The following is a 23,910-nucleotide window of genomic DNA, read 5'->3' on the forward strand; positions in this document are numbered from 1 at the left end:
GCCTCTGTAAGGCCTTACGTTAGGCTAGTACTAGCAATAGTAGTATCAGTTATCTCTAACAAGTAACATACGCCTATCAATTTCACGACACGATTGCACTTACTATAGAAAAATGACGCAGATCGAAAGCGTTGATGGAGTAGGCCTACTGGTTGGACTGAATATCTAATTCATGTAACTTGTTTGATGTTGGTTGTTCTTTATGCCTAAGCATCAATGTACAGCGAATAGTTTTGTGTTGCGATGGAAATACTTCAGGTCGTTATTAGAGTTAGAACCCCAGTCGCTTTCTGTAATATGCGACTATCAAAAGTCTTCTTGAATGGCTTGTAAGGGTCCACGATAGTTATCGTAAAATTCATAACATGTGTGATGAAGTTATAACACAGCACGATAACTATCGTGGATCACCATTAGCAAGAACCACGTTAGTTATCGTGACGACAAGTAGAATCGGGTGGTGATTCACATCCCCAGGGTTAAATTTGAAATCAAAACACACGTTACTATTATATAGCGAAAGTAGTTTCGTATCGCGTTCCATGTGATCTAGTTCAGCGGCAATCAGCTTTTATTATAAGCAGGAGGTATTACTTATTAATAATATATAAGAATACTAGTCCATTAAATTATTAATGTAATATACCAAAGACGATACTTCCATCGTATAAATTACAACAAAGACAGATGTTCATCGACATTATCGACTTCAGGCTACACGTCTCCAAAGAGTCCCTGTTTGTGAATGGACTACTATATTCCTAATCATAATAGTATTAGTATTCGTAACTGAACAGAAATTGGATGGTAGGACATAGTGCGTGACTTCTCTAGGCTCTAGCCTAGGCAGCAGTGCAAGATTTAAACAGACGTTTGGTTTGGTTAGCCTGACGTTTGGATATCTCTGTCACCCAATGATTTGATCAATTGCCTTAATACTTTCCAGATGATAAGTGTCATATAATTAACTCAACAGCATGTCATTTAATTTCGGTAAACCCAGTGGAGGATTTGGAACCACAGGTGAGCTTTCCATCGGCCTATATAGGCTAGGGTATAGGCCTTTGTTTGGTTATGTTAGGATAGGGTTGAAGTTACTTAGCTTCAGCTAGCCTATTGCAAGTTAATGGCCTAGTGTAGAATTAAATGGTGGAAGTCAGACTCCGCCATGACTAACTTGCACGTTTTTAATAGAGGAAATTGCCCACTTAGATTTATCCTTTTTGGCCTTAGGCTACTTGTTAAATTGTTGTTAATGTTACTGTTGCCCCAATTAAAGTCTAAAGAAGTGTTTCTGCTTCTGTAGCAGAGCTAATAATTATGCATGGACAATCTTGACTTGAACACCTCAAGACTAGGGCTCTCTTTAACGGCCAAGGATAATGTATTCCAGTCTTTTATGGTCCTAGTATAGAAACTATACTGAAAAGTGTCTATTTACAAAAGCTTAAAAAAACACAATTTGATCAGCACACACCTGAAATGGATTCAAACTCAGACGGCATTTCTTACGGAGTAGTGGCTTCGTCTCGAGGAATTTTGGTCATATTTAGAGAGTAAGATTTCCGAAGTGAAAAATACTTGCAACACCTTTAAAAATGAACCAAAATTTCACCGGCATATACCTGAAACGGATTCATACTCATGAAAAGTCAGAAGCCTTCACTAAACTGTATGTGTCAGGCATCACCACTGGTCCAGTATAGTGCAAATATGTACAGCAAATAAATAATAATTACAACAAAGCAATAATGAAGAGATAATATAATATTCAAAGTGCATCAACTCCAAGAACACAGATGACCGTGGTGTACAGAAAAACTTCTGTGCATGCACACTCTTGAATACAATTGGGTTGCATTTCTCAACTAAAGTGATGGGGTTTGTTACCTTATTTCCAGCTGTAGTATGTTTAACTTAACAGTAGTGAATAATATGAATAGGAAGTTGGAAGGAAAGAGTATATAGACTTTCACAAAAGTAGTTAAATTTTTGACATTTTAGATAATTCAATCACTTTTTAGGTGGTTTTAACTTTGGGTCATCTGGAACCAGTGGTACCACAGGTGGGTTTAGTTTCGGCTCAAAACCAGCAGGGACGGCCACCACCAGTGCTGGAGGATTCTCGTTCGGATCTGGTTTGGCTGCCCCTACAACAACATCTGGATTCAACTTTAGCTCCACTTTGGCACCTACAACTGCATCAAGTGGTTTCAATTTTGGTTCAAGTATGAAATAAACTCTTGGTTCCATTCCTTTCAGTTTGACTTATTACGTGTATGCTATATTATTAGAAAGGCCCATTTCAAGTGAGACTGTAAAAATATCCTCTCAAGAAACCTTCAGTACTGACTAATCTAAATACCTACATCAATTAGTCGATAGTTTAAGAAGTTGACTTAACACATTTCATTGTTTCTCCTGCATTCATGATTAATGTTTGGAAATCATTCTTGTGGTTGCAATGTGCATTGAATTTGTCACAACCTGGTATTAACACTTACAAGCAAGCATGAGAGAAGATATCTGAAACAATGTGTTACTTCAGTTCACTAAAATCCTAATAGAGATGAAATTTGATATTGTTACTTCAGTTCACTAAAACCCTAATAGACATGAAATTTGATATTGTTACGTCAGTTCACTAAAATCCTAATAGACATGAAATTTGATATTGTTTGCAAAAGAAGCAATAAAGAACTGCAGAAAACTTGGGTGACACAAAATTTCCTCTGCAGATGAAAGGTTGCATATCTTTAGGAGTACTGTTGATCTCTTAGTTAGATATAGGTTATTCAATTATGTGGAACTATTATATGGGTTAGAAGAGTCATGCAATATTACAAAGCAATTCAAAATGCATATTTAATGGTTTAGGTTAATCCAGTAAGTCTTGTAAACTCTTACAATAAAAAAGAAATGCTTTAGCTTCATATCAACAACCGGGCACATTGAGGACCATGTAAAGTAGTTACTGTACTTTGTCCAGTATAAAGATATATTTACTCTGCATTTCAGTTTCATAGTTAAAGATGCATTTTATCTCTGTTAATTTTCTTTCAAAAGCATTTGGTGGTTTTGGCTCAACCACAAAAAGTACTGCACCTTCTCTGTTTGGAGGGAGCTTTGGTACAACCACAACAGCATCATCTGGATTAAATTTTGGCAACACATCCACCACAGGTCAGATTTAGATATTATTTCAGATTTTCCTCTTTTCCTATACATCTACATTCTAAGATGTTCACAAAGTTTTATCCAGATTTGATATCATAGTCAATTTTCAAATCACAGGATTGCCAGCAAAAAGATGAACCCTTTGGGTAATTTGGGCTCTGAAAACTATGAAAAACCAGAACCGAGAAGTAAAGTCTGTTCAAGCTTCTTATGTAGTATGTAGGTCTGTCATAAAGAAACTTAGATGAGAGCTATGAAAGAGTCAAATGTCATTCAGGGTGGTCAGAGGTCAAACGTGATCACTCCAAAAGGAAAGCTCAGTTACAGTAAACTTGATATGGTATGTACATACATCTTAGTTTGGGAGTGGAAACCCCTATTGATGAAAATCAAAGTTCTTTAAGGTCACCCATGATCAAAGTTCACAAACCTTCTACACCAAGTAACTACAGCAGTACAGTCAGTGATGCATGTTCATGTTTAAAAATTTTGTTTGGAGTGTTACTGGTTTGTTCCTTGAAAGACAAGAAGAATCTGTGATGATGATGGTAGATGTGTTTGTGATACCTTTGTTTGTTAAAACAGTAACAGGGTGGTTCATCTTCCTGCTTGGTATGTTGATGCAGCATAATCAGTAGAATAACCCTATTGTTATCTGCTGCCATCAGGGGTCATTTGTGATCAAGACCAATTACCCCCCCCCCCCCATTTGTGCTGTTATTTTGTAATTGGATGGTTTCCTTTCATAGTGTTTTACCCATGATAAGTGGTACAAGTCCCTTGAAATATTCACTTCAGCTACAACATGGCTTTTATCTAGTTGTGACGTTTGGCAGCATGTCTGATGTTATTTTACCAGTCACATTCAATCTAAACCTTTCTTTTTCAAATAAACCTTGTCATGATGTCATATTTTTGACCTCACTTATTCTCTTTAAATTTTTCAGGTGGTTTTGGTACCTCTGGTATTGGTGGTCAAAGTCAACAGCAGCAAAATCAAGGTAAATTTATGTTTAGTTGTCATGTGTCATAATGGACTTGTGTCATATGTGATATTGTTTTAGAAAGTTTAAAAGATATCAAAATGCAAATGCAGAACAAATATCGAACAGAACAAGCTGAAAGAACTTATATATCAACCCACACCTCAATTCAAAGTTACAAACTAAATAGCAATATTTGGCAAACTACTTGTTGCTCCTTTCTTATCCAATAGATGCAATATATTTTATTCTGCAAAAATTTGAAGACTTTTGGTTAGCTCTCATAGGTGGGCAAGTAACTTATGCAGTCAAGTTGGTGTAGGTGAATGTTTGATTTTTTATTTATTTATTTATTTCAACTTTATTTTAAGAGGGTAGCTCGTTTAGCAATAGCTAATCTTCCACGAGGTCCTCTAATAAGACATATAATAATATAAAATGTATGAAAATTTAAGAAGTCATAAATACATTAATAATGCTTAACAAAATAGTTTTAAAAAAAAATGTGTACAGAGTAAAGAAAATTAAGAAATTTGGTATAAATAAAAGTGAAGTAGGCCTAAACAATATCAGATACTAGGCGTTTAAAATGGTTAAGATTTCTTGCTGATTTTACTCTTTGATCTAGTTTGTTCCAGTCTTTTGCGGCAATGCATGAAAATCGGTTGTTATAAAAATTAGTGCGTCCGCCTGTAATGTGCAGGTTTCGTTCAGTAGAGGATCTTAAATTGTGATTATGAATGTTCGTAACTGGTTTAAACATCTCATTCATGTACTCCGGTCCTTGATCATTAATTGACTTGTATACCATAGTGAACCTTCTATACATAATGTGTCTGTCAAAAGTCTTCCATCCCAACCTGGCAAATATATCACTTGAACAATCTTCAAATGTAGCATTTAAAATAATGCGTGCAGCACTTTTCTGTAATTTAATAATTCTATCAGTATTAAGGGCAGTGGTAGTTCCCCAAACTAGACAGCAGTAGTCAAGTATTGGAAGAATGTATCCATTATAATAAAGTATGCACGTGGGAGTGTCTAAATACTGTTTAATCCTTCGTAACAGAGCTAATCTTGTACTAATAGTACTACATATATAATCAATCTGAGCTTGCCATGTCAGGTGAGCATCAATTCTGACTCCTAAAAGTTTTTCTGTATCAGAATTCTCTAATACAATATCATTCATCTTGACAGAAATATTTCTTTGTCCTCGTAGATTATCATAGCGTTGTCTGGAACATATTAACATTGATTTGGTTTTATTATTATTGCCATTTTATTATTCTTGCACCAATTGGAAACATTTCTAGCAACAAAATTCAACTTGCTTTGAGGAGATTCAACATTGGAGCTTGAAATGTGGAAAGTAGTATCATCTGCATACATGTCGGCTTTGCAGTGAGTTAAACATAGGCTAAAATCATTAATGTAGATTAAAAATAAGAGTGGTCCTAAGATTGACCCTTGTGGAACGCCATTACTAATATTAATACATGAGGACGCAGTCCCTTTCGTGACAACATACTGACTTCTATTTGTTAAGTACGACTTAAACCATTCAATAGTAGCACTTGAAAACTGGTATAATTTCAACTTTTTTATCAGAATATCATGATTTACTAAATCAAACGCTTTCCTGAGGTCCAATAGAACAGCCCCAGTCAGTTCTCCTTTATCAATTGCTTCCATCCATAAATCCATGACATGTAATAGAGCAGTTTCGCATGAGTGCTTCGATCTGAAGCCAGATTGAGCATTTTCTAATAAATCAAATTGCTCTAAGAAACTAGTAAGAGCAATGTGAACATGTTTTTCCAAAATTTTGGACAAAACAGGGAGAATCGAAATTGGTCGATAATTCGATAAATCTTGTCGTGAGAATGGGTATTACCTTTGCGACTTTCCATCTAGATGGAAATGTATTTGTCCTAATACTTGTGTTTATAATACGAGTAATACTTGCATATATATGGGGGCTGCTCATTTTTAAAACTTAAGCACTCAGTTCATCAACTCCTGTTGCTTTGGAGGCATCATGAGTAGTTAAATATTTAAATACAAAATTTTCAGAAATACATGGAACTTTGAATGTTTCATCTGGAGGAATTTTAGGACAGATATGTCTTTCAATAGACGAACTATCAAAGTTTGAATGAGTTGTGTCAGTGTAGCTTCTTGCTACTGAAGTGAAGTACGAATTAAACATTTCTACTATATTAGCATTTCCAGTAATGTTCTTATCGTCAACTCTAAGTATACTGGGGCCTTCGTTGTTGGTGTCATGGTTCATTGACTTAACATTTTTTTAAATCTTCCAGATCTCCTTTGTGTTACCAACATTCTTTGAAATTTCCTTTTTGAAATAATTTTGCTTTGCAGATCGTATGAGACATGTTACCTTGTTGCGCCAGAATCGATATAAGTCAGGTTCATTTCGTGAATGTGATACCTTGTAATCGAGACATCACTAGAATGATGTTGACTGACCTGATATTTGGGATGTAGAGCTCTTCTCTATAATAAGTTCAAGGTTGCTATAGTATTTGGTGGGTCATTTGAGGTCTGCAAATGGCAAAATGTGAAAAAATATAAAAGCTCTTTATCTGAAGCATAATAACTTGGACAAAGTGTGTATTTGATAAGTGTTTTATCCTTACACTGTGTGGGCAATATTTCCATTTTTCCATGTTCATTGACTAATGTAATCTGCAATCTTTGACCAGTAAATATGCAAAGGAAGCACTATCACTTTCCCCATGTATTGGTTAATCATTAGGGATGCACCAAATTTGGAATTTTAAATCTGGCTGAATACCTGATTCAGCCCAAAAAAGGTTGAGGGAGATTACAACCTTTCTCCTATCAATAGCAAGGCCTGGATCCAGGGGTCCTATGAGTAATCACCAAAGGCTGCAGCACAGAAGTTACAGCTCTTCAGTTTACCCAGGGCAGAATAAAAACAAACCTCCTTTACCTATGCATGCAGCTAGGAAGTGCTCTCAAGAAAGAACTAATGAGTAATAGTATATGTGTCTAGTCAATGGTTCTTTATTCAAAATGACACATTGTAATTTCATTCTTCTTTAACGTCACATTATTATAGATTTAAGAACTAAATTAGAAAGATTTGTCTTATTTTTTAAATATTTGGTCATCCTTATATTATTTATCATACTTTTTTTACACATTACAAATTGTTCATTTTCTACCCATATACCAGCTCTCCCTCGCTCCTCCTCCTCACTCCTTCCACTCCGCTGGAGGCAATTTATACGGAGTGTGTTATTAGACACGCTTTATTATTAGACTTATAACTGTTTGCGCTTTTGAGAGAAGTTGATACAGATTTCACAGTGAAGACAAACAAGTAATGAAGGTTATGGATACCAAGTTTAATTTATGCGATATGCGAAAACTGGATTATCTGGATTACTGCAACAGTTTGTATGTGAATTTGCCAGTTTCTCATATAGCTCCCCTTCAGAGAATTCAGAACGCTGCTGCGCCTAGTCTCACTCACTAAAAAGTTTGATCACATCACTCCTGTATACTCCGTTCATTGCATTGGCTTCCCATCTCTCAGCGCATCCAGTTTAAGATCCTGCTTGACACCTACAAAGCGATCAACGGGCTTGTCCCTCAATATATCACTGACTTTCTTACTCCTTTGCGTCGGTCAACTACAGTTACGCTTCACTATTCCTATCATGAACATTAGCAATTAAATCATGGTCCATGTACCAGCACTCGTTATTGCGATCGTGCCTTCTCTTTGGAGCGAACTCCCATTTCACCTTCGTGACTCTCCCTCCCTTTGTATTTTCAAGAAACAACTTAAAATATTTCTGTTTGATTCCTAGTTTGTTTTTTTCCCCCCCTTGGTTTCCTTTGTCTCTTTCCTACTTCGTAAAGCGCTTTGAAATACTGTATTAAGTGCTATATAAAATGTAATTTTTTATGATTATTATTATTAGTATTAATTTCAAATGTTGATATGCACATCTCATATTTTCAGCTGTTAACACAGACCTGGTGCAGCTTGTTTCAGCTCTATCAGTGCCAGCCATCTATGGTGATGAGAGAGATACTATCATTACAAAATGGAACCAGCTACAAGCATTTTGGGGCACAGGAAAAGGTTATGTCAATCAAAGTAGTACTGTCAACTTCACACCAGAAAACCCATTCAACAGATTCAAGGTAAATTATCTTAAGTAATTTAAAGAGAGTTTGTTTTTCACATAAATGCAAAACATCTGTAAAAGTGGATGTTTTTTATGCCTTGCTTGAGGCAGATGGAATCTATACGATGGTGATGACTTGTACTGTACTGTGTGTGTGACACTTGCTTGACACTTGCTTGTAAACACCCTAACTCAAAAAGGTCATGGTGCCTATTCTTTTCTCTGAAGTTCAATGGTCATTTGGGGTTAACAGAGGTCAAAGACTTTATATTTATACGATAACTCAAAAGCACATCTTGCATAGTATTCAGATCCATATGGAAAGCCAAAACGGACATTATTCAATAACTTTCTATGCAGCTTATACTCCTTCTACAGTAGTAAATTTTGTGTCACATAATGAGAAAAAACAATTACAAGTCATCATGCGATGTTATGAGCATAATTACCAAGGCTTGACTTTTGATCAATTGGTTATTGGGCAGTCTGTCAGCAATGCCTTGTAAGTCGTAACTCTCATTCATTAACAGCAATTATTTAAAATAATTGTTAAATGGATGATTGTTGGCAGAGCTGATTTGGTAGCTCAAAATTGTTTCAAAATATGTCCTTGTATACATAGTGTCTAAAAATTCTATACTTTAAAAGCCTTACCAGTGTTTTAAATGGTTGATGCCCACAAGATAGTGCCACAAATAAAAGCTAGAAATCTCTTTAACTTTTTCTGGTTTTCACTTGCTCTCCATAAGTGAGATGGTTATGTGGAATTTTGAGCAAATTGAATGGCAGGGAAACACAAAGCCAACAGGCTTTCTGGTAATTCCTTGCTGAAGGCTAGTCTCATCATAAGTATGTGCATGGATATACTATATACTGTAGCTGGAGTTCAAAGGTCATTTTGAGTAAACAGATGTCAAAATGTGGAATATTGTATACATGATGACTTCAGAATTGAACTTCATACGTGGCATGCAGATTCAACTGATTCAGCACAAGAATCCTATTGTAAACTGCTGAAAATGTTGTAATACTATAACTTAAAATAAATCTAGGATGTGCTTTAATTAACCTACTTTGTGGATTCAAGTTACTGAGTAGAAGTATCATATGACTTCTGTGGCGGTCAGTGGTCAATCGAGGTCAACAGCTTTAAAAAAAATGATCACTTCAAAAGTAAAGCTTGGATGAGCTTCATGTGGATTCACCTTGCTGAAGAACTCTGTTCTTTCTGGGGTCAACGGACATTCAGAACCAACAGAGGCTAAGTCTGTTCTCCTCATAAACTCATATTTTCCAAGAGGTTGAATACTATACAGCTTCATACTTGATAAGTGACTTTTTGAATTAAACCTACATTCTTGTACTGTAAGTGGGTTTAAACTATTGAATGCACCCATACCAATATTGGTTTTTTGTGGTCAAAGTTCATTTCAGATAGACAGGTCAGTTTGAAAACATAATAAAAATTACCCAAAGTAAATATGGATGCCGTTATAATGGATATGTGGATCCATATTTAATAAAATTTGGAAAGGAAGTGCAACAAAAACCTGTTGGCTTTCTGGTTGGTTTATAAGGTGAAAATTCATGCAATCATGAACAAACTAATGCTCTGCTATGTCTGGTTTGAATCAAATAAGTGGCAATGTTGCCGCTAGTACAATTGTTTTCTTCTATTTTTTAAGACCGTTGGTTACAGCATCAAACCGAAGTCCCGTAATTCTGATGGACTGGTTGTTCTTGTACTGAATAAGAGTGAAGCTGATGTTCGCAACAACCAGCAACAGTTGGTGGATTCCTTATTCCGTGTCCTTGGAGGTAAACCAACCTTGTCTGTGTGTGTAGAAGATGTGAAGTCAGTCCCAGTCAACAAGTAAGATATCATCTTTGATACACCTCTTACATTTGAAGGTAATCATTCTTCTGTTGTTCCGCTTTGTTGATGAAGGTCAAAGGTCATTTCTGAAGAGTCTGGAAACGGTAATCAAATAACTCATTAAGTGCAGCTGAAATTAACTTGGTGGTTTGTAGACCTTATGAAGTACAAGAATCCTGTTGCATTTTGTGATGGTCTTGCCATATGATTGAATTTCTTGTAATAGGTAAGGAACTTTTCTGTTAGTTATTCAGAACATCCCACTAGCCCAGTGCCTTTAACATGTTGCAAATATGCCTACTGTTATACCTGTGCTCTCTGAAAAGGTTTGGTGCATGTACCTGGATCTTGATGTAACTCTCAGTATCCAAAATTCCATATAAGTTATTGAAAATTGCATATAAAGTAGAAATGAAATACTTTGTGTGATCAGATGACAGTTAGAATATGGTTTTCTTTGGAAATGTATCCATGTATGTGGGACATTTCTATCGCAAGCAGCCAAATACCTAGTTGGTATGGTTGTGTGACTGACTCTTTAAGGGTTTTCAAGTTAGGTAAATAAAAAACAGGGCCTGTGTGGAATGCAAATACCATTTGCCACTGCATTCAACTGTATGGGTTTAAATGAATTACATTATGATAAGGGCCAAACAGTGTGAATATAAGAAAACAAGAACAGGAGAGCATGTGTATAAACAGGTTAGGTTATTGCCAAGCAATATTGAGCCAGTTGACATTTTTAGTTAATAGGTGATGACCTAGAGAGTCTTTAAGTATAAACCACTGTGCATGGTTTCTGACTTGTAAAGTACCCCTGAGCATGGCTAAACAATGAATCACATACAGTAGGTGATGACCTAAAGAGTCTTTAAGTATAAACCACTGTACATGGTATCTGACTTGTAAAATACCTGAGCATGGCTAAACAATGAATCACATACAGTAGGTGATGACCTAGAGAGTCTTTAAGTATAAACCACTGTACATGGTTTCTGACTTGTAAAGTACCCCTGAGCATGGCTAAACAAGGAAAGTTGATCACTCCAAGTATCAACAGACCAAATTCAGCACTGACTAAGGAGCTATTGCAACACTTGACTGAACAATTATGAAACAGACTCAGGTGCTAATGTTACAGTGATACCACTAGCTTGCAAGTGACTGATTGATTCCTTACCTGTCAAAAGCCTATCTTTGCTGGTCGAGAAAGCTGGAGCTGTATCCAAATGCTTTCCAAAACCACTCTGGAAAAGACAGTTATTTCACTTTGCTTTCTCTAAAGTAACTCTAATGTCATACCATTGTGAAAACATCTAGCGAGTTTCACCAATCTCTAACTTTTGGCCTCAAGTACCTGTGAATCTTCTAAAGTTGAGACTTCCATTCTTACGGAATTTGTCCACAAGTGAAAATGAGCTCTCAGTTTTGTCTTTTGTAAATCGATACCTCTGCATGTAAATGTTTGTTGACAAACTTAATTTAAATAGCATCCACCTCCACAACACCTTGCTTTAGCTTTCTTAACTGATATGCTGCACATCAAGTATGATCACAGCAGTAGAACTGAAATTCTGCAGTATTGTTGCTATAGTTTTGTGTTATTAGTTATTGTTATTTCTTCAAGGTGTGAGGTCACCATCTACATCATGGAGAGATTGGCTAATGGAATAACGAAGAGACTTTCAGCTCAAATCGCTTACAATGTCTTTAATCAAGCCAGTGTACAAGCACAGCTTGGCAGTCTTGGTGTGGTGAGGATTGCTCCAAAGATTCAGATTTCTAGCTCACAACTGCAAGAGTATCTAAATCACCCACCTCTAGGTAAGTTGAAGCAAACCAGACAAATGGAGGTGCATTTGCTGATATATATATATAGTTTTCTAACTATAACTAATATATATATATAGTTTTCTAACTATAACTAATATATATATATATAGTTTTCTAACTATATTATAGTTTTCAAACTGACTACGATTGAAATTATATATATATTCATTTGCCTTTGTCGTTTACCTCCATTTCATTAACAAAGTCTGTTCATAGTATCTCTTTCGAGATCCGGCTTTGGGAATCACAAATGATTTTGAGTTGCTTAGCATCATGTTTGAACTCTAGAGTGAGGAAAATATGTCACCAAAAACATAACTAGTATTGTTCGATGCAGGTGACAAACGCCTACAGTGAAATTACGACCTTCCTTACCGGTGTCGAACCTCTGGACATACAATCAGCGTCCATGGCCTAGTGGTTAGGGTGTCCGCATATAAAGCGGGAGGTGCTCTGCTCTAGAGCAGGTCCAATCATGGATATTTCTATCTCCAGCTGGCACAATCTTATGCAAGCCGTTTCATCTCATGGTAGCTCCTACTGCCTTTAAAATCATCCAACAACTTTTTCTTTAGTCCTCTCTTTCGGCTGCCCTCAAATCTACCCTCCAAACCTCCTTTGATAAACTTCTCCCCTCAAGATATGTCACATAAATCCTGAATTATATTCATCTCTTCTCCAATCATTCTTAGTATCTCTTCATTGTTATTATGATCTTTCCAGTTAACTTTCATCATCTTTCTCCAGACACACATTTCAGATGCCTCTTCTTGGTAGTTTTGATTGTCCACGTCTCTGAACCATACAGTATCACACTCCAAATCAAACACTTCTGCCAATATTTTCCTCAAACTAAAGTGAAGTTTGCTGATTAGTACCCTTCTTTCTCTCATAAAGGACTCCTTGCTCATAGCAATTCTAGTTTTAATCTCTTTTCTGCAATCTCAGAGTCAATATACTCCCCAGGTACTTGAAATGCTCTACTTCCTATATTCCGCTCTCTCCACCAGACATAGAGCACTCTGCGCCAAGATAGATGCAAATCAACCAACTACATACATATATATATATATGTATATATATATATATATATATATATATATATATATATATATACTGTATACGCTTTTTGAGATTAAACTATTGCTAAATAAGATTCCTAGCTGTTTCAGCACTTTTTATCACCACTGAATGCTAGTATGTTACTTACAAGTTGCTTACAAGGTACTGTTGATCAAATATACAGTAATACCTTAGCTGCTAATAGCAGATATTTATTTCCTTTTGTGTTAGGTTATGACCCTAATTTGTGGAAGCAGGCACAACTTGATAACCCAGATCCAAGCAGGTAGGTTATCTATTCAATTCTGTCAGATTTCAGGAATAAATCTCTTTTCTGTAACTTTCAAAACTAAGAAGTATGAAAATATAGCTACTTTAACATTCACAAGGAATGTGTGATGGCGTGTGTGTATATGTGACACTTGCTTGTAAACAAGGTAACTTATGGTGGATTTACTTCATACCTGGTATGTCGTATTGAGGACAAGAACCCTATTCTTTTCTGTGAAGGTCAAAGGTTATTTGTGCTCAAAAGAGGCCAAAGTCTGAAAAATGTGTAAACCAATAACTCCCAAAGTTCATCTTTGTTGACCTTCATACATGTAGATCCAACTTGGTGAGTGAAAGTGCCGTATTGAAATTGGTAAAGGTCAAAGGTCACATGAGGTTAACAGGCAGCAAAGTCTGAAAACCTTGTAAATATGATAACTCCAAAACTAAAGCTATAAATGGCATGTTAGATCTCTGATGCTATAATTGTCTTTTGGTGAACATAGTTTGGTCAATTTCAGTTTAGTTTTGTGAAGGGGCTCTATACAATAGGTCTTCAACAATTCATACTGCCATCCAGGAAATGTAATCTGGTTCAAACAGCTTCAAGGGGTCAACAGGTTGTCTCAAATGGTCTCAAAATTGGCCATATTCTATGAAATTTATACTATATGACTTTGGCTGGAGGTTGTGAAAATATTTCACAATGTATAAACAATGTCATGTAACTCTCATTCATTAATAACAATTATTAAAGGAATGGTTGGTGGCATAGCTGATTTGTTAGTTCAAACTTTCATACATTTTATGTGTCTATATTTCCCATAGGAAGAATCTTTTTGCTGGATATTGAAACAGTTGAAATCAAAAATTTATACTTAAAAATCCTTACCAGTGAATTAATTGGTCGATACCCACAAGAGAGTTCTACAAATAAGAGATGGAAATCTCTGATCTTTTCTGGTTCTTAATTCTTGGACTAATTGAACTCACTTGCTCTACATTAGTCAGATATTTGAGCAAATTGTATGTCAATGAATGACAAAGGCAACTGGCTTTCTGGTTTAAACATGGAATCATTTTATGGGCAAAGCTTTACTGTAAATTCCACAAATTTTTTCTTTTACATAATTGCCAAATGTCTGAAGCAGTTTGTTACATATATAACTCACTAGTATAACAATATGTATGTATTCATTAAAGGTGGACTCAAAAATCTAGTGTTAAATTCAAGCATTTGTTGGCATTCTTGCTCCCATACATGCTGACTATAGGTGCTTGTGTCCTTTGGCAAGAAACACAAACTATATAGCAGGTAGAATTAGCACCATACATTGCATGCTGTAGTTTCTGTGCATTGCTGCAAATATCATTTCCCTTGCACTGAAAATTCAAATATGTAAGACATTCTTTTGTATTTAGTCTTATTCCAGTTCCCCTTGTTGGGTTTGAAACCCTTAAATCCAGACTAGAGCAACAGGCTCAGTTTACAAAGCAGCACCAGGCAAGACTTGAGGTAAGTCCCTTATTGATTGTGTTTCTAAACTCGCAGTTGTAGTGAAATGTTTGAAGGAATCTTCTAACAAGGAATTGTTAGGTAACTTGGACATATGTCATTAATCTGTACACTGGAGATCAGAACATGGGAGACCGACCCTAAAACTTACTAACTGGTCCAGGTAATTACTACTAGGTCCGGAAAAGGGACATACCAAAAATAAGCAAATGGATGGTTCCCATCATTTTAACTTACAACACTAATAACAGTTAAATTATTGTCCCTGGATATAGATGGTGTTTCTTCATACATTTACTTTATCATCCTATTAGTTTTAGTTCATTTTTTCATGAGCCAGTCAAAGCAAGATTTATATTACCTCAAATCTGACTAAAGGCATAAAACCAACTGAGAAAGGTTAGACTCGTGTGTTGCATGTTTCATCTTTAGTTGGTAGATACAACTTTTGTAAGTATTTTGTGTGGGCTCTAAACATGAGATCTTGACAATAACTTAAACAGATCTGCTATTTAACCTGCACATACCCTTTTGTAGTAGAACCTTTTTTCTTCCCTTCTTTGGTCAACATTTGTGAAAATGTGCAACATGTTTATCAGATTTACAGACTTTTAATCTCTGTTGTACTCACTTATGTGGATCCACATCCTACGTAAACAAGGGTGCAATCCATGGAGTTGAAGATGTCATCTCTTCAATAACGGAAGTGACTGATCTAACTTGACCTGTGTCCTCGACCCTAAATGCCAAAATCTGCATTTTTTTTTTAAAATTTGTCTCATCACTCTCAACATACCGTGTGGCCTTTTTGATTCCTTGCTGGAAGCAAAACGAATCTATGTGATGGTGATGGCTGTGTGTATGTACAGTATGTGATACTTGCTTGTACACAAGGTAACTCCAAAAGAATGGTGGATTAACTTCATACTTGGTGTGTGGATCTAACATATTGAGTAAAAGAAGCCTATTGTTTTCTGTGGAGTTCAATGGTCATTTAAGGCAGAGGTCAGTCTGGAAACTTTTTGAATACAATAATTCAAATAGTACATCCTTGTTGAACTTCATGTATACATGGTATATGCAGATTCAGCTTGTTGAGTAAAATAACCCTATCGAAATTTGTGGAGGTCAAAGGTCATTTGCCATAAACTTTTAAGTGAAGGTCGAAACATTTTGTAAACAGGATAACACAATAAGCACATCTTTCTTGAAATTCATATGTAGATTCAGCTTGGTGAGTGCAAGAATCCTATTGAAGTTGGTAGAGGTCAAGGTCAACAGGCTTCAAAGTCTGAAAACTTTTAAATGTAATAACTCCAAAATTAATTGCTACAATTAATCTGTGAATTCTCCAATGCTATGATTGTCACTTGGCAAACATAATTTGGTCAAATTTAGTTCAGTTTAGTTCTGTGAAGAGGCTCTATTGGTCTTCAACGAAACATACCTGGCATCCAGGTAATGAAAACTGCTTCAGAGTTCATACTCTTGCTTTAAATGTGCACTTAAACCTGCTATAATTTTTCACCCTGTGAGCTTCAAGGGGTCAACAGGTTATCTCAAATGGGCACAATATCAAGGGGTCAAAAGGTTATCACAAATTTTGGAAAAATGGGCCATTTCTCAAAAGTATTTTCACAGTGTATAAACAATGTCATGTAACCCTCAACAATTATTAAAGGGAATTGCTAGCTCAAACTTGGTAAAATGTGTCTATATGTCACATAGGAAGACTGTTCTTTCTGGATATTGAAACGTTTTGGTTTGAAATCTATACTGAAGAATCCTTATGAGTGAATGTCATGGTTGATGCCCACAAGGGATTGCTACAAATCTTTTCTGGTTCTCACTGAATTTTTGGACAAATTTAACTCACTTGCTCTACGTTAGTCAGATAGTTATTTGGAATTTGAGCAACTTGTATGGCAAGGATTCACAAACTCAATTGGCTTTCTGGTGTTGACAAGCAGAAAATGGATGAAGCACAAGGTTACATGGTCAGGCACTGTGACGGGTATAATTTCGACTTTCCACTAACTGAGTTCTGGTTTCTTGCCACTAACTAGGCAAAAAGAAAATATAAAGCCTAAAATAACAGGCAATCTACATGCTGTCTCACCCCTAGCCCAGTATTTTCGGAACTCCCTGGTTTAATAATATTTTAAAACCCCGTTCCTGACCAACTGGACAGAATATTTTCTCTCTTTCTTCCCCTTTTTGATAAAGCTTGCATTGAATGATCACCTGCATTCCTCAACAGTAGGATCTCCCTTCACCTTACATAACCCAAGTTTACATAACTAGGGTCAGAGGGCTGAGAACTCAATTTGTCTGTTATGTCTGTGACAGGCACCTACCCACCAAGTTTGTTCAGACTTTACTAGGAGTTTGCGACACCTTTTGCTCACTCACACTCGTGCACACTTACTCACACAATTCCTCACAAACTTTCTCACATTTCTGATGTGGGGTGCACTACAATATCTCATCTCCCTATACATTACATGTAGGCAGATGGGATAATATGTGAGACCAGTGTACATAGTTTACAAGCCAAGGTGTGACATACACACACATAAAAGGTGGCAAATTTGCTTTGTGGTCAGACCTTACGTTCATACAACCTGTGCCTCACATGCCCACCCTCATATTCTACCATAACTGCAAAGATTCCTTTTGGCTTCCATAAAACCACAAACACAGTTTTGCTTTTATCTAATCTAGTTATGCAAATTGTGAGGAATATGTATCAAGGTTTATTTTCCATTTCTATATTTTCACATTTGTATTTTCAAACAGAAAAAGAAGTGTGTGAATTGTAATTACCATAGATGTATAGGTTAAGTCTCCACTTCAATACTATTTGCAGTGATAACTCATGGAACAAGAAAATGGCACTTGACAATGTAAGACCATAGCATTATGTATACTGTGAGATTTACTTATCAAACCACAGTGCATCTTGCTGTGTTGTTAGTAAGTTACATATGTTGCTACAGGCTCAGTAGATACATTGGTGTGATGATGATGATGATATAGTGCTCATATCTCCACAGCAAACTGGTAAACAATTAGAAGAGTTGGAGCAAGAGAAGAACACTCTACTGGCAAGGTTACCAGAAGCCAGAAGAAAACATCAAGACCTAACTCACAGGTTGTTGCAGGTAAGAACTCTATCAGCAGTGAATTATTCAATGCTTTGTAAACTTTACATTCCCAGTAGATAACCTACGAGTTCCTAAATTATTGAAATCAAATTATTTTAGACCATTAAATTTCTGTGTAGATAGTTCTCTCTGATTTCATTTAATATTTACACTGTTACAGTATATAAAAACCAGTTTGCAGTCAATAAAACTGAAACATTTGATTATTTTTGAGTCTATAGATTAAAGTAAACCAGCTGAAACAGAGGCAAAGAATCTTAAATAAATGAATGGATCATTTGAGTCTCTGTACCCTCTAATGATAGTTATGAAACATGTGTGTGCTGATTGGAAACCTATAGAAAGTGCATCAAAATAGGTTTTTGTGCTCAAAAGAAGACTTGGAAGACTGTATCCCACACCTAAAGATTTTCTTTGCAGGATGCAAACTTTTCTTGTAGCAGAAAGATTTGTATTGAAATGGGATTTCTCTGTCTACCCTGTAACAGGTTTTTGTCAAACAAGAGGTTCAACGAAAGAGAGGGGTAGCCTTTCAACTAGAGGAAGAACAACTGAGGACACAAGTAGAAGCCTTATTTGCAGAAATCAATGCCCCAACACAGCTCAAAGTAACTACCACATTCTTTTTGAATTTCAACAAACTTTCCACACTTCATTTATTCCTTTTCAATTAGTGATGTTATTTGTTTGTGAATGTGATGTATTGCTTTGTACACACAGAAACATGCTATGTGGAAATATATGAACTTCACAATTGGTAAGCAGATGCCTGTAGTGAGTTCTTGGCTGCTTTTGTTTCGATATTAGTAGGGATAACGGTCATTTGAAGTCAGTAGTGATTCAAATTGAATACAGGCTAATTCAAGTTTAATTTCAGTGACTCTCCTACGCAATATGAACATACCTCGTAGTCACTAGTTACTTACCCGGTTAGAATGAGCATACACCTCGGTAGCTACTAACCTGTTAGTATGAGTATTACACTCGGTAGGTTATTACCCTGTTAGTGTGAGTATACACCTCAGTAGCTACTAACCTGTTAGTGTGAGTTTAACACACATTAGGTTATTACCCTGTTAATATGAGCATACACCTCGGTAGCTACTAACCTGTTAGTATGAGTATAACACTCCTTAGGTTCTTACCCTGTTAGTGTGAGCATACACCTCGGTAGCTACTAACCTGTTAGTATGAGTATAACACTCATTAAGTTATTACCCTGTTAGTGTGAGCATACATCTTTGTAGGTTCTAACCCCATTAGTATTGCTTACCCCTTGGGCCTTGAATAGGCTAAAAAGTAATGGTCCCAAAAAAAATAATTAAGTTTTATTCTGTTAGAAAAGTGCCTGTTTATCAACTTTGATGTAAGCATTTCAGTTTGCACTGGGCACAATGTACAGTATTGTACATAAGGCCTGAAGTAATCTGAAAATTAATAGATTAAATCCTTAACAGAAAGATGACTTTATTTAAATAAAGTTGTGTGGGAGAGGCACCTGGCTGGTATTATGCTCAGTTTGAGCAATGAGAAGTCAGGCACTTGTTTCTGTGATCAGTGTAAGGTTGCATGGTCTTGGCAAGTCATTTTGTAGAAGTTTTCAAATACTTTTGCAATCAAATAACGCAAGCTGTACAGCTTCAATCCATTAATCACACTCGTTATAGTGGCATCTAATAGCTCACTTGGATAAAGGATCTGTCCATGTGCTTTGATATGACTGTGTACCTGAAGGTAACTGACCAGTGCAGTTTACTCTGAGAGTATTCACAAAGCTTCAAGGGTTTCTGGTTGGGTGTGTTTATCAGTTTGTATGTCTCATGGTAAGGTGAATGTTTACTTTTAATAAGCTCTGGATATGGCACAAAAAGAGTAGTCACAATTACATACAGTGTAGCTAGTAGGTGGTGTAGCTTATTGGTCACCAACCATGGTAATACTGTAATCAGATTTACTCATTGGCTCTGTGAATCAATGGCCATCATTTATTTTTCAACTAATTCAATTTATAGACAGAATTAGCAATCTAGATGTTTACAAATTTCATTGAATATTTGCATTATTTTCAATTTCACATTAGTAGGAAGCAGTAGTTTCTTTGTATGTTCACTGCTTTTTATCCATATTGTTATTTTTGAAACACTTTTGCTATCTCAATGTTTGTTGCAGGGTCGCTTGAATGAAATGTTGTCACATATCCGACTTCATAGTCAAGGCTCGTACGGAAGACTAGAAGAACCATATGAGCTGACTTTGGACATGCAGCAGGAAATTAAGTTGGTAAGATTATTAGATGGAAGACCATTTGTTTTAAATCGAAGTCATCATCTATCACTAATTGTGACCAAAAAGCCAGCAGGCTTAGTGATTCCTTGCCTTTTAAGTTTATATATTGAATCACCTGATTGATAGAGCAACTGAGGAAAATGTGTCCCTACAGTCAGAGCTGCCAACTAGTTTGTTTTTCAAACATAATTTCAAAGCATACAGGATTCAGAAAACGTTAGTAATAATTATGATATATGCCAGGAAAAGAAACACTGATACACCTTATTGGGCCCTAAATTACCCCAATAACCATGCTAATGGATTATTATAGATGAGTTCCAGGTTGTTTAGATTGGCAGTTTGTGGTTCAAGTTAAATTGTAAGCTGACTTTTGTCAAGATCAATATCAATGGGTGACAGTGGAGGGTGTTTAGTACTGCTGACAAACTTCCTGGAGCTTTTTCTTCAGTTTGCAAAAACAAACCAAATCATTTAGACTTAAATATTGCCATTTACAACAGAAACAGTGTTTGAGCTTGAGGACTTTGTAATATAAAAGACTGTAAGGTTAGTTCAAAAATATGACAATTTCATCTCCATTCCTTGTTCAATCCAAAATGTTTGTTGACCATTGGTTTTTAAATGTAGTTGGTCTAGCCTACCATACGGCTTAGTTCCACAGTTATATTTACAGAGCCCTAACTACGTTCCCATGACAATGTGACCTTGGTGATGCTCATGTGAATTTGTTTAGACCAAATAGGTGCAGTCATTATGTTATTGATTATTTCACACGTTTTTACATTTTTCAACTTCTTTTCATTCCGAAATGTTAAATTTTGCATTGCCTATACAGATTATTTCCTGTGGTGCCAATGTAGTTGTTGGCCTAACAGTAAGGTCTAGCAAAAAATTGAAATTATTGAAAAAGTTACTTTATAAGGCTTTCAAGCTTTTGGCAACTGGTGTCCAAATGACCTATGACTTCCTCTAACCAGAAAGCCAGTTGGCTCAGTTTTTTCCTTGCCACATTTTGTATTAGAACATTACAACAAAAGTTCTTGCTATCTAGTATCAAGTTAATCAAACCTTAACTTGGTTCTGGTGTCTACAAGTTTACACACTGGCTTCCACAATGAACTTTGACCTGCACCAATTTCAAATAGGGTTCTTGTACTCATCAAGTAGGGGGAGGGGGTGGTTACAGCCAAATGTACTTTTTGAGTTATGTCATGTTTATAAAGTTCTGGGACTTTGACCTTCATAGAAACAAATAGAATTTCTGTACCCAATAATTGGATGCACATACCACGTATGAAATTTTCGAGTTATTTGTTTACAAGCAGGTATCACATACCAAGATGCACACCATTACAGATAATAAGCCAAAGAATCAAAAGCATGTTTTATAGAAGAATCTACCTACCAAAGAGGTGATTCACCAAAACTCAAGATTTACTGACTTGGCTTGTTTACAACACATTCAGATTTTGCCTACTGTTGACCTCAAATAAACTTTGACTTTAACCAAGAATACTCGAAGGCTAGTATTCATTAAGAGTTGCAGTTCTTGAGTAAGTTTGTTTATAGTATCTGCAGGCCACTGGTGACCTCAATTGCACTCTGACCAATAATGAAAGAAGTTGATTAATTTATTAAGGGTCTCTGCATAACAACTTTGATAGTGTATTCTGTCTTTTAGGAAAAGCATAGTTTACCTTGTATTGTGTTGATGTTTTGGTCAATTACCAGAACATAAATTTGCATGACAAGTGCTTTTTGGGTGTCAACCATTGTGTCATTGTGTCAAAGCCATATGAAAATCATGGTAATTACCCATCAGTCTAACTAGCATTCAAGGCACAAGTAAAGTTGTGTCCCAAAAAGTGACTGTAATTTCATGTTTCGTTTGAAGCCCTTGGAAGTTTTCAACATATTTCTTTGTTTGTGTTGCATCTTGCATCTTGTGTTGCATCACTGACTATTATGATTCTGTAGACTTTTTCTTAAACCTTCGAGTTGGACCCCACAGATTATGACATAATCAAGTGTCCTTTTATCAGCACCCTCCTTGTAGGGTGCCCCTGTAGGGTTTGAGGTTTGCTTCACAACTTCTTTTGTCTTCATTGTAGCATCTGAAGCAACAACAGGAAGGAATAGGTCACTTGGTAGAGGTCCTAAAGGATGACCTGGAGGACCTGAAACTGATTGAACAAGACATGGCAGAGGTCATGACCTATAGAAGATGACCAACAGCAGAGGTCATGACCTATAGAAGATGACCAACGGCAGCAGTCATCAGATTGTCTTGTCTGAAGCCATATTCAGCTAGAGTGATGACCAGTCCATCTTGATACTGTTTGCCTAGCACGTTGTGAATGGGCAGTCTGTGACCCTTCTTGGCCGGGCAATAGTAACAACAAATATTTGTAGATTGAACTCTTCCAAACTTTATTAATGAAATGAGAGTGAGAATACAAGTGCTTTGGCAGGAATATTAACATGGTTACATATTGCAAGAAAATAAGTTTGAAAGGAAAAGAACTTTGAATAAAATATTAAAAAGACTAGTGCCTTGAGAGTAAAAGGCAGCAAACAGTTGTGTATGGTCACACCTTCAATTTGCTGATACGTAGGCATATGAAAACATTTTGAAGATATCTTCAGGTACCTTAACTGTAGTTGCTCGAATAATCGTAGTAGCTACTAAGGGCTACTAAGCTCTGATTAAACTCATACCTGTTTTCTAATTTTTATGCAAAAATCAGTATCTTTCTTTCAAAAGCATGCATAAATGTGTACAATTTGTGGTTGAAGTAGTTGATGTGATATGCAGAATAACCAAGTTCATTAGCAGTTCCATTTTGACTTCATACATTGTTAAGTAAAATACATTTGTTTTGTTTGTCACATGAAAACAGAAGGTCAGACAAACAAATGCACCTTTTTAGGTTGCATATCTGCACATATGTCTGTAATACATGCAATTTCTTGTTTTGCATTGCGCCTTCATAATAAATATTATTTGAGAATACATAAATAGAGGCAATGACATAATTTGAAGACATTCATCATATATTGGACAAGAATCCTTAACAGACCACAACATTTTCAACATATTATTCTAGTCTCATGTGGTCACAGATCTGAGAATGTGATATAAATTTTCTAATACTGGCAAAGTATTGCTCCTCTATCATTGACCTGCAGAAATGTCAAACCTCACTTTATCACCAGAAATGACCACCATAGAATTTGTTGAAATAACTGCAGTACATGAATAGCATATGATATCTCTACTGTTGCATAAATATGTTCTCGATTGGCTAGCTGAGAGGACCTTCACCGTACACTAACTTGAAGGCCATTTCTATGGTGTTTTGACATGTGCTATGTTGATAACAGACATAAAATTCCTTGATGGTTGATGATATCTTGACAAGTCTCCTGCAGAGAAAACAGATAATGATGACTATAAGTAATAAGTCTCCTGCAAGGAATGACTTATGTGAATACTTAAAAACATACATGAACAATATGACAATCTGCACTCCAGCCTTGTAGAAAT

The 23,910-nt window shown here is 36.0% G+C and overlaps 2 protein-coding genes across 4 annotated transcripts in view; one reads left to right on the forward strand and one right to left on the reverse strand.

The window, feature by feature from the left end:
* The first annotated feature begins 592 nt into the window (after positions 1-592).
* LOC139979395 (nuclear pore complex protein Nup54-like) lies at positions 593-23,307 on the forward strand. Of its 2 annotated transcripts, XM_071990151.1 has the most exons (14): positions 593-1,023; positions 2,025-2,228; positions 3,067-3,183; positions 4,125-4,178; positions 8,182-8,366; positions 10,036-10,223; positions 11,854-12,050; positions 13,353-13,407; positions 14,814-14,907; positions 17,964-18,071; positions 18,563-18,682; positions 20,244-20,354; positions 22,475-22,570; positions 22,604-23,307. In XM_071990151.1, the coding sequence occupies exons 1-14, from the start codon at positions 978-980 to the stop codon at positions 22,622-22,624; spliced, it is 1,596 nt and encodes a 531-aa protein (XP_071846252.1). In that variant the 5' UTR covers positions 593-977; the 3' UTR covers positions 22,625-23,307. The 2 variants fall into 2 exon arrangements, with proteins under 2 accessions (XP_071846252.1, XP_071846251.1); XM_071990150.1 differs by having other exon boundaries at positions 595-1,023; positions 22,475-23,307.
* The window catches only part of LOC139979394 (protein inturned-like), a 58,583-nt gene continuing 57,818 nt past the window's right edge, over positions 23,146-23,910 (reverse strand). For both annotated transcript variants that reach the window (XM_071990149.1, XM_071990148.1), the window contains exon 18: positions 23,146-23,789. In XM_071990149.1, coding sequence (XP_071846250.1) covers positions 23,669-23,789 — 121 coding nt within the window. In that variant the 3' untranslated portion in view covers positions 23,146-23,668. The remainder of the gene's footprint in view (positions 23,790-23,910) is intronic.

This window comes from Apostichopus japonicus, chromosome 14 (genome assembly GCF_037975245.1).
Source record: "Apostichopus japonicus isolate 1M-3 chromosome 14, ASM3797524v1, whole genome shotgun sequence".
NCBI classification, from domain to species: domain Eukaryota; kingdom Metazoa; phylum Echinodermata; class Holothuroidea; order Aspidochirotida; family Stichopodidae; genus Apostichopus; species Apostichopus japonicus.

Excerpts from the sequence above, each read along its gene's own strand:
- LOC139979395 (XM_071990151.1), top strand. The coding sequence starts at position 978 with ATGTCATTTAATTTCGGTAAACCCAGTGGAGGATTTGGAACCACAG. Across the intron at positions 10,224-11,853 it reads AAGTCAGTCCCAGTCAACAA|GTGTGAGGTCACCATCTACA; the intron begins GTAAGATATCAT and ends TATTTCTTCAAG. Across the intron at positions 18,072-18,562 it reads TAACTCACAGGTTGTTGCAG|GTTTTTGTCAAACAAGAGGT; the intron begins GTAAGAACTCTA and ends ACCCTGTAACAG.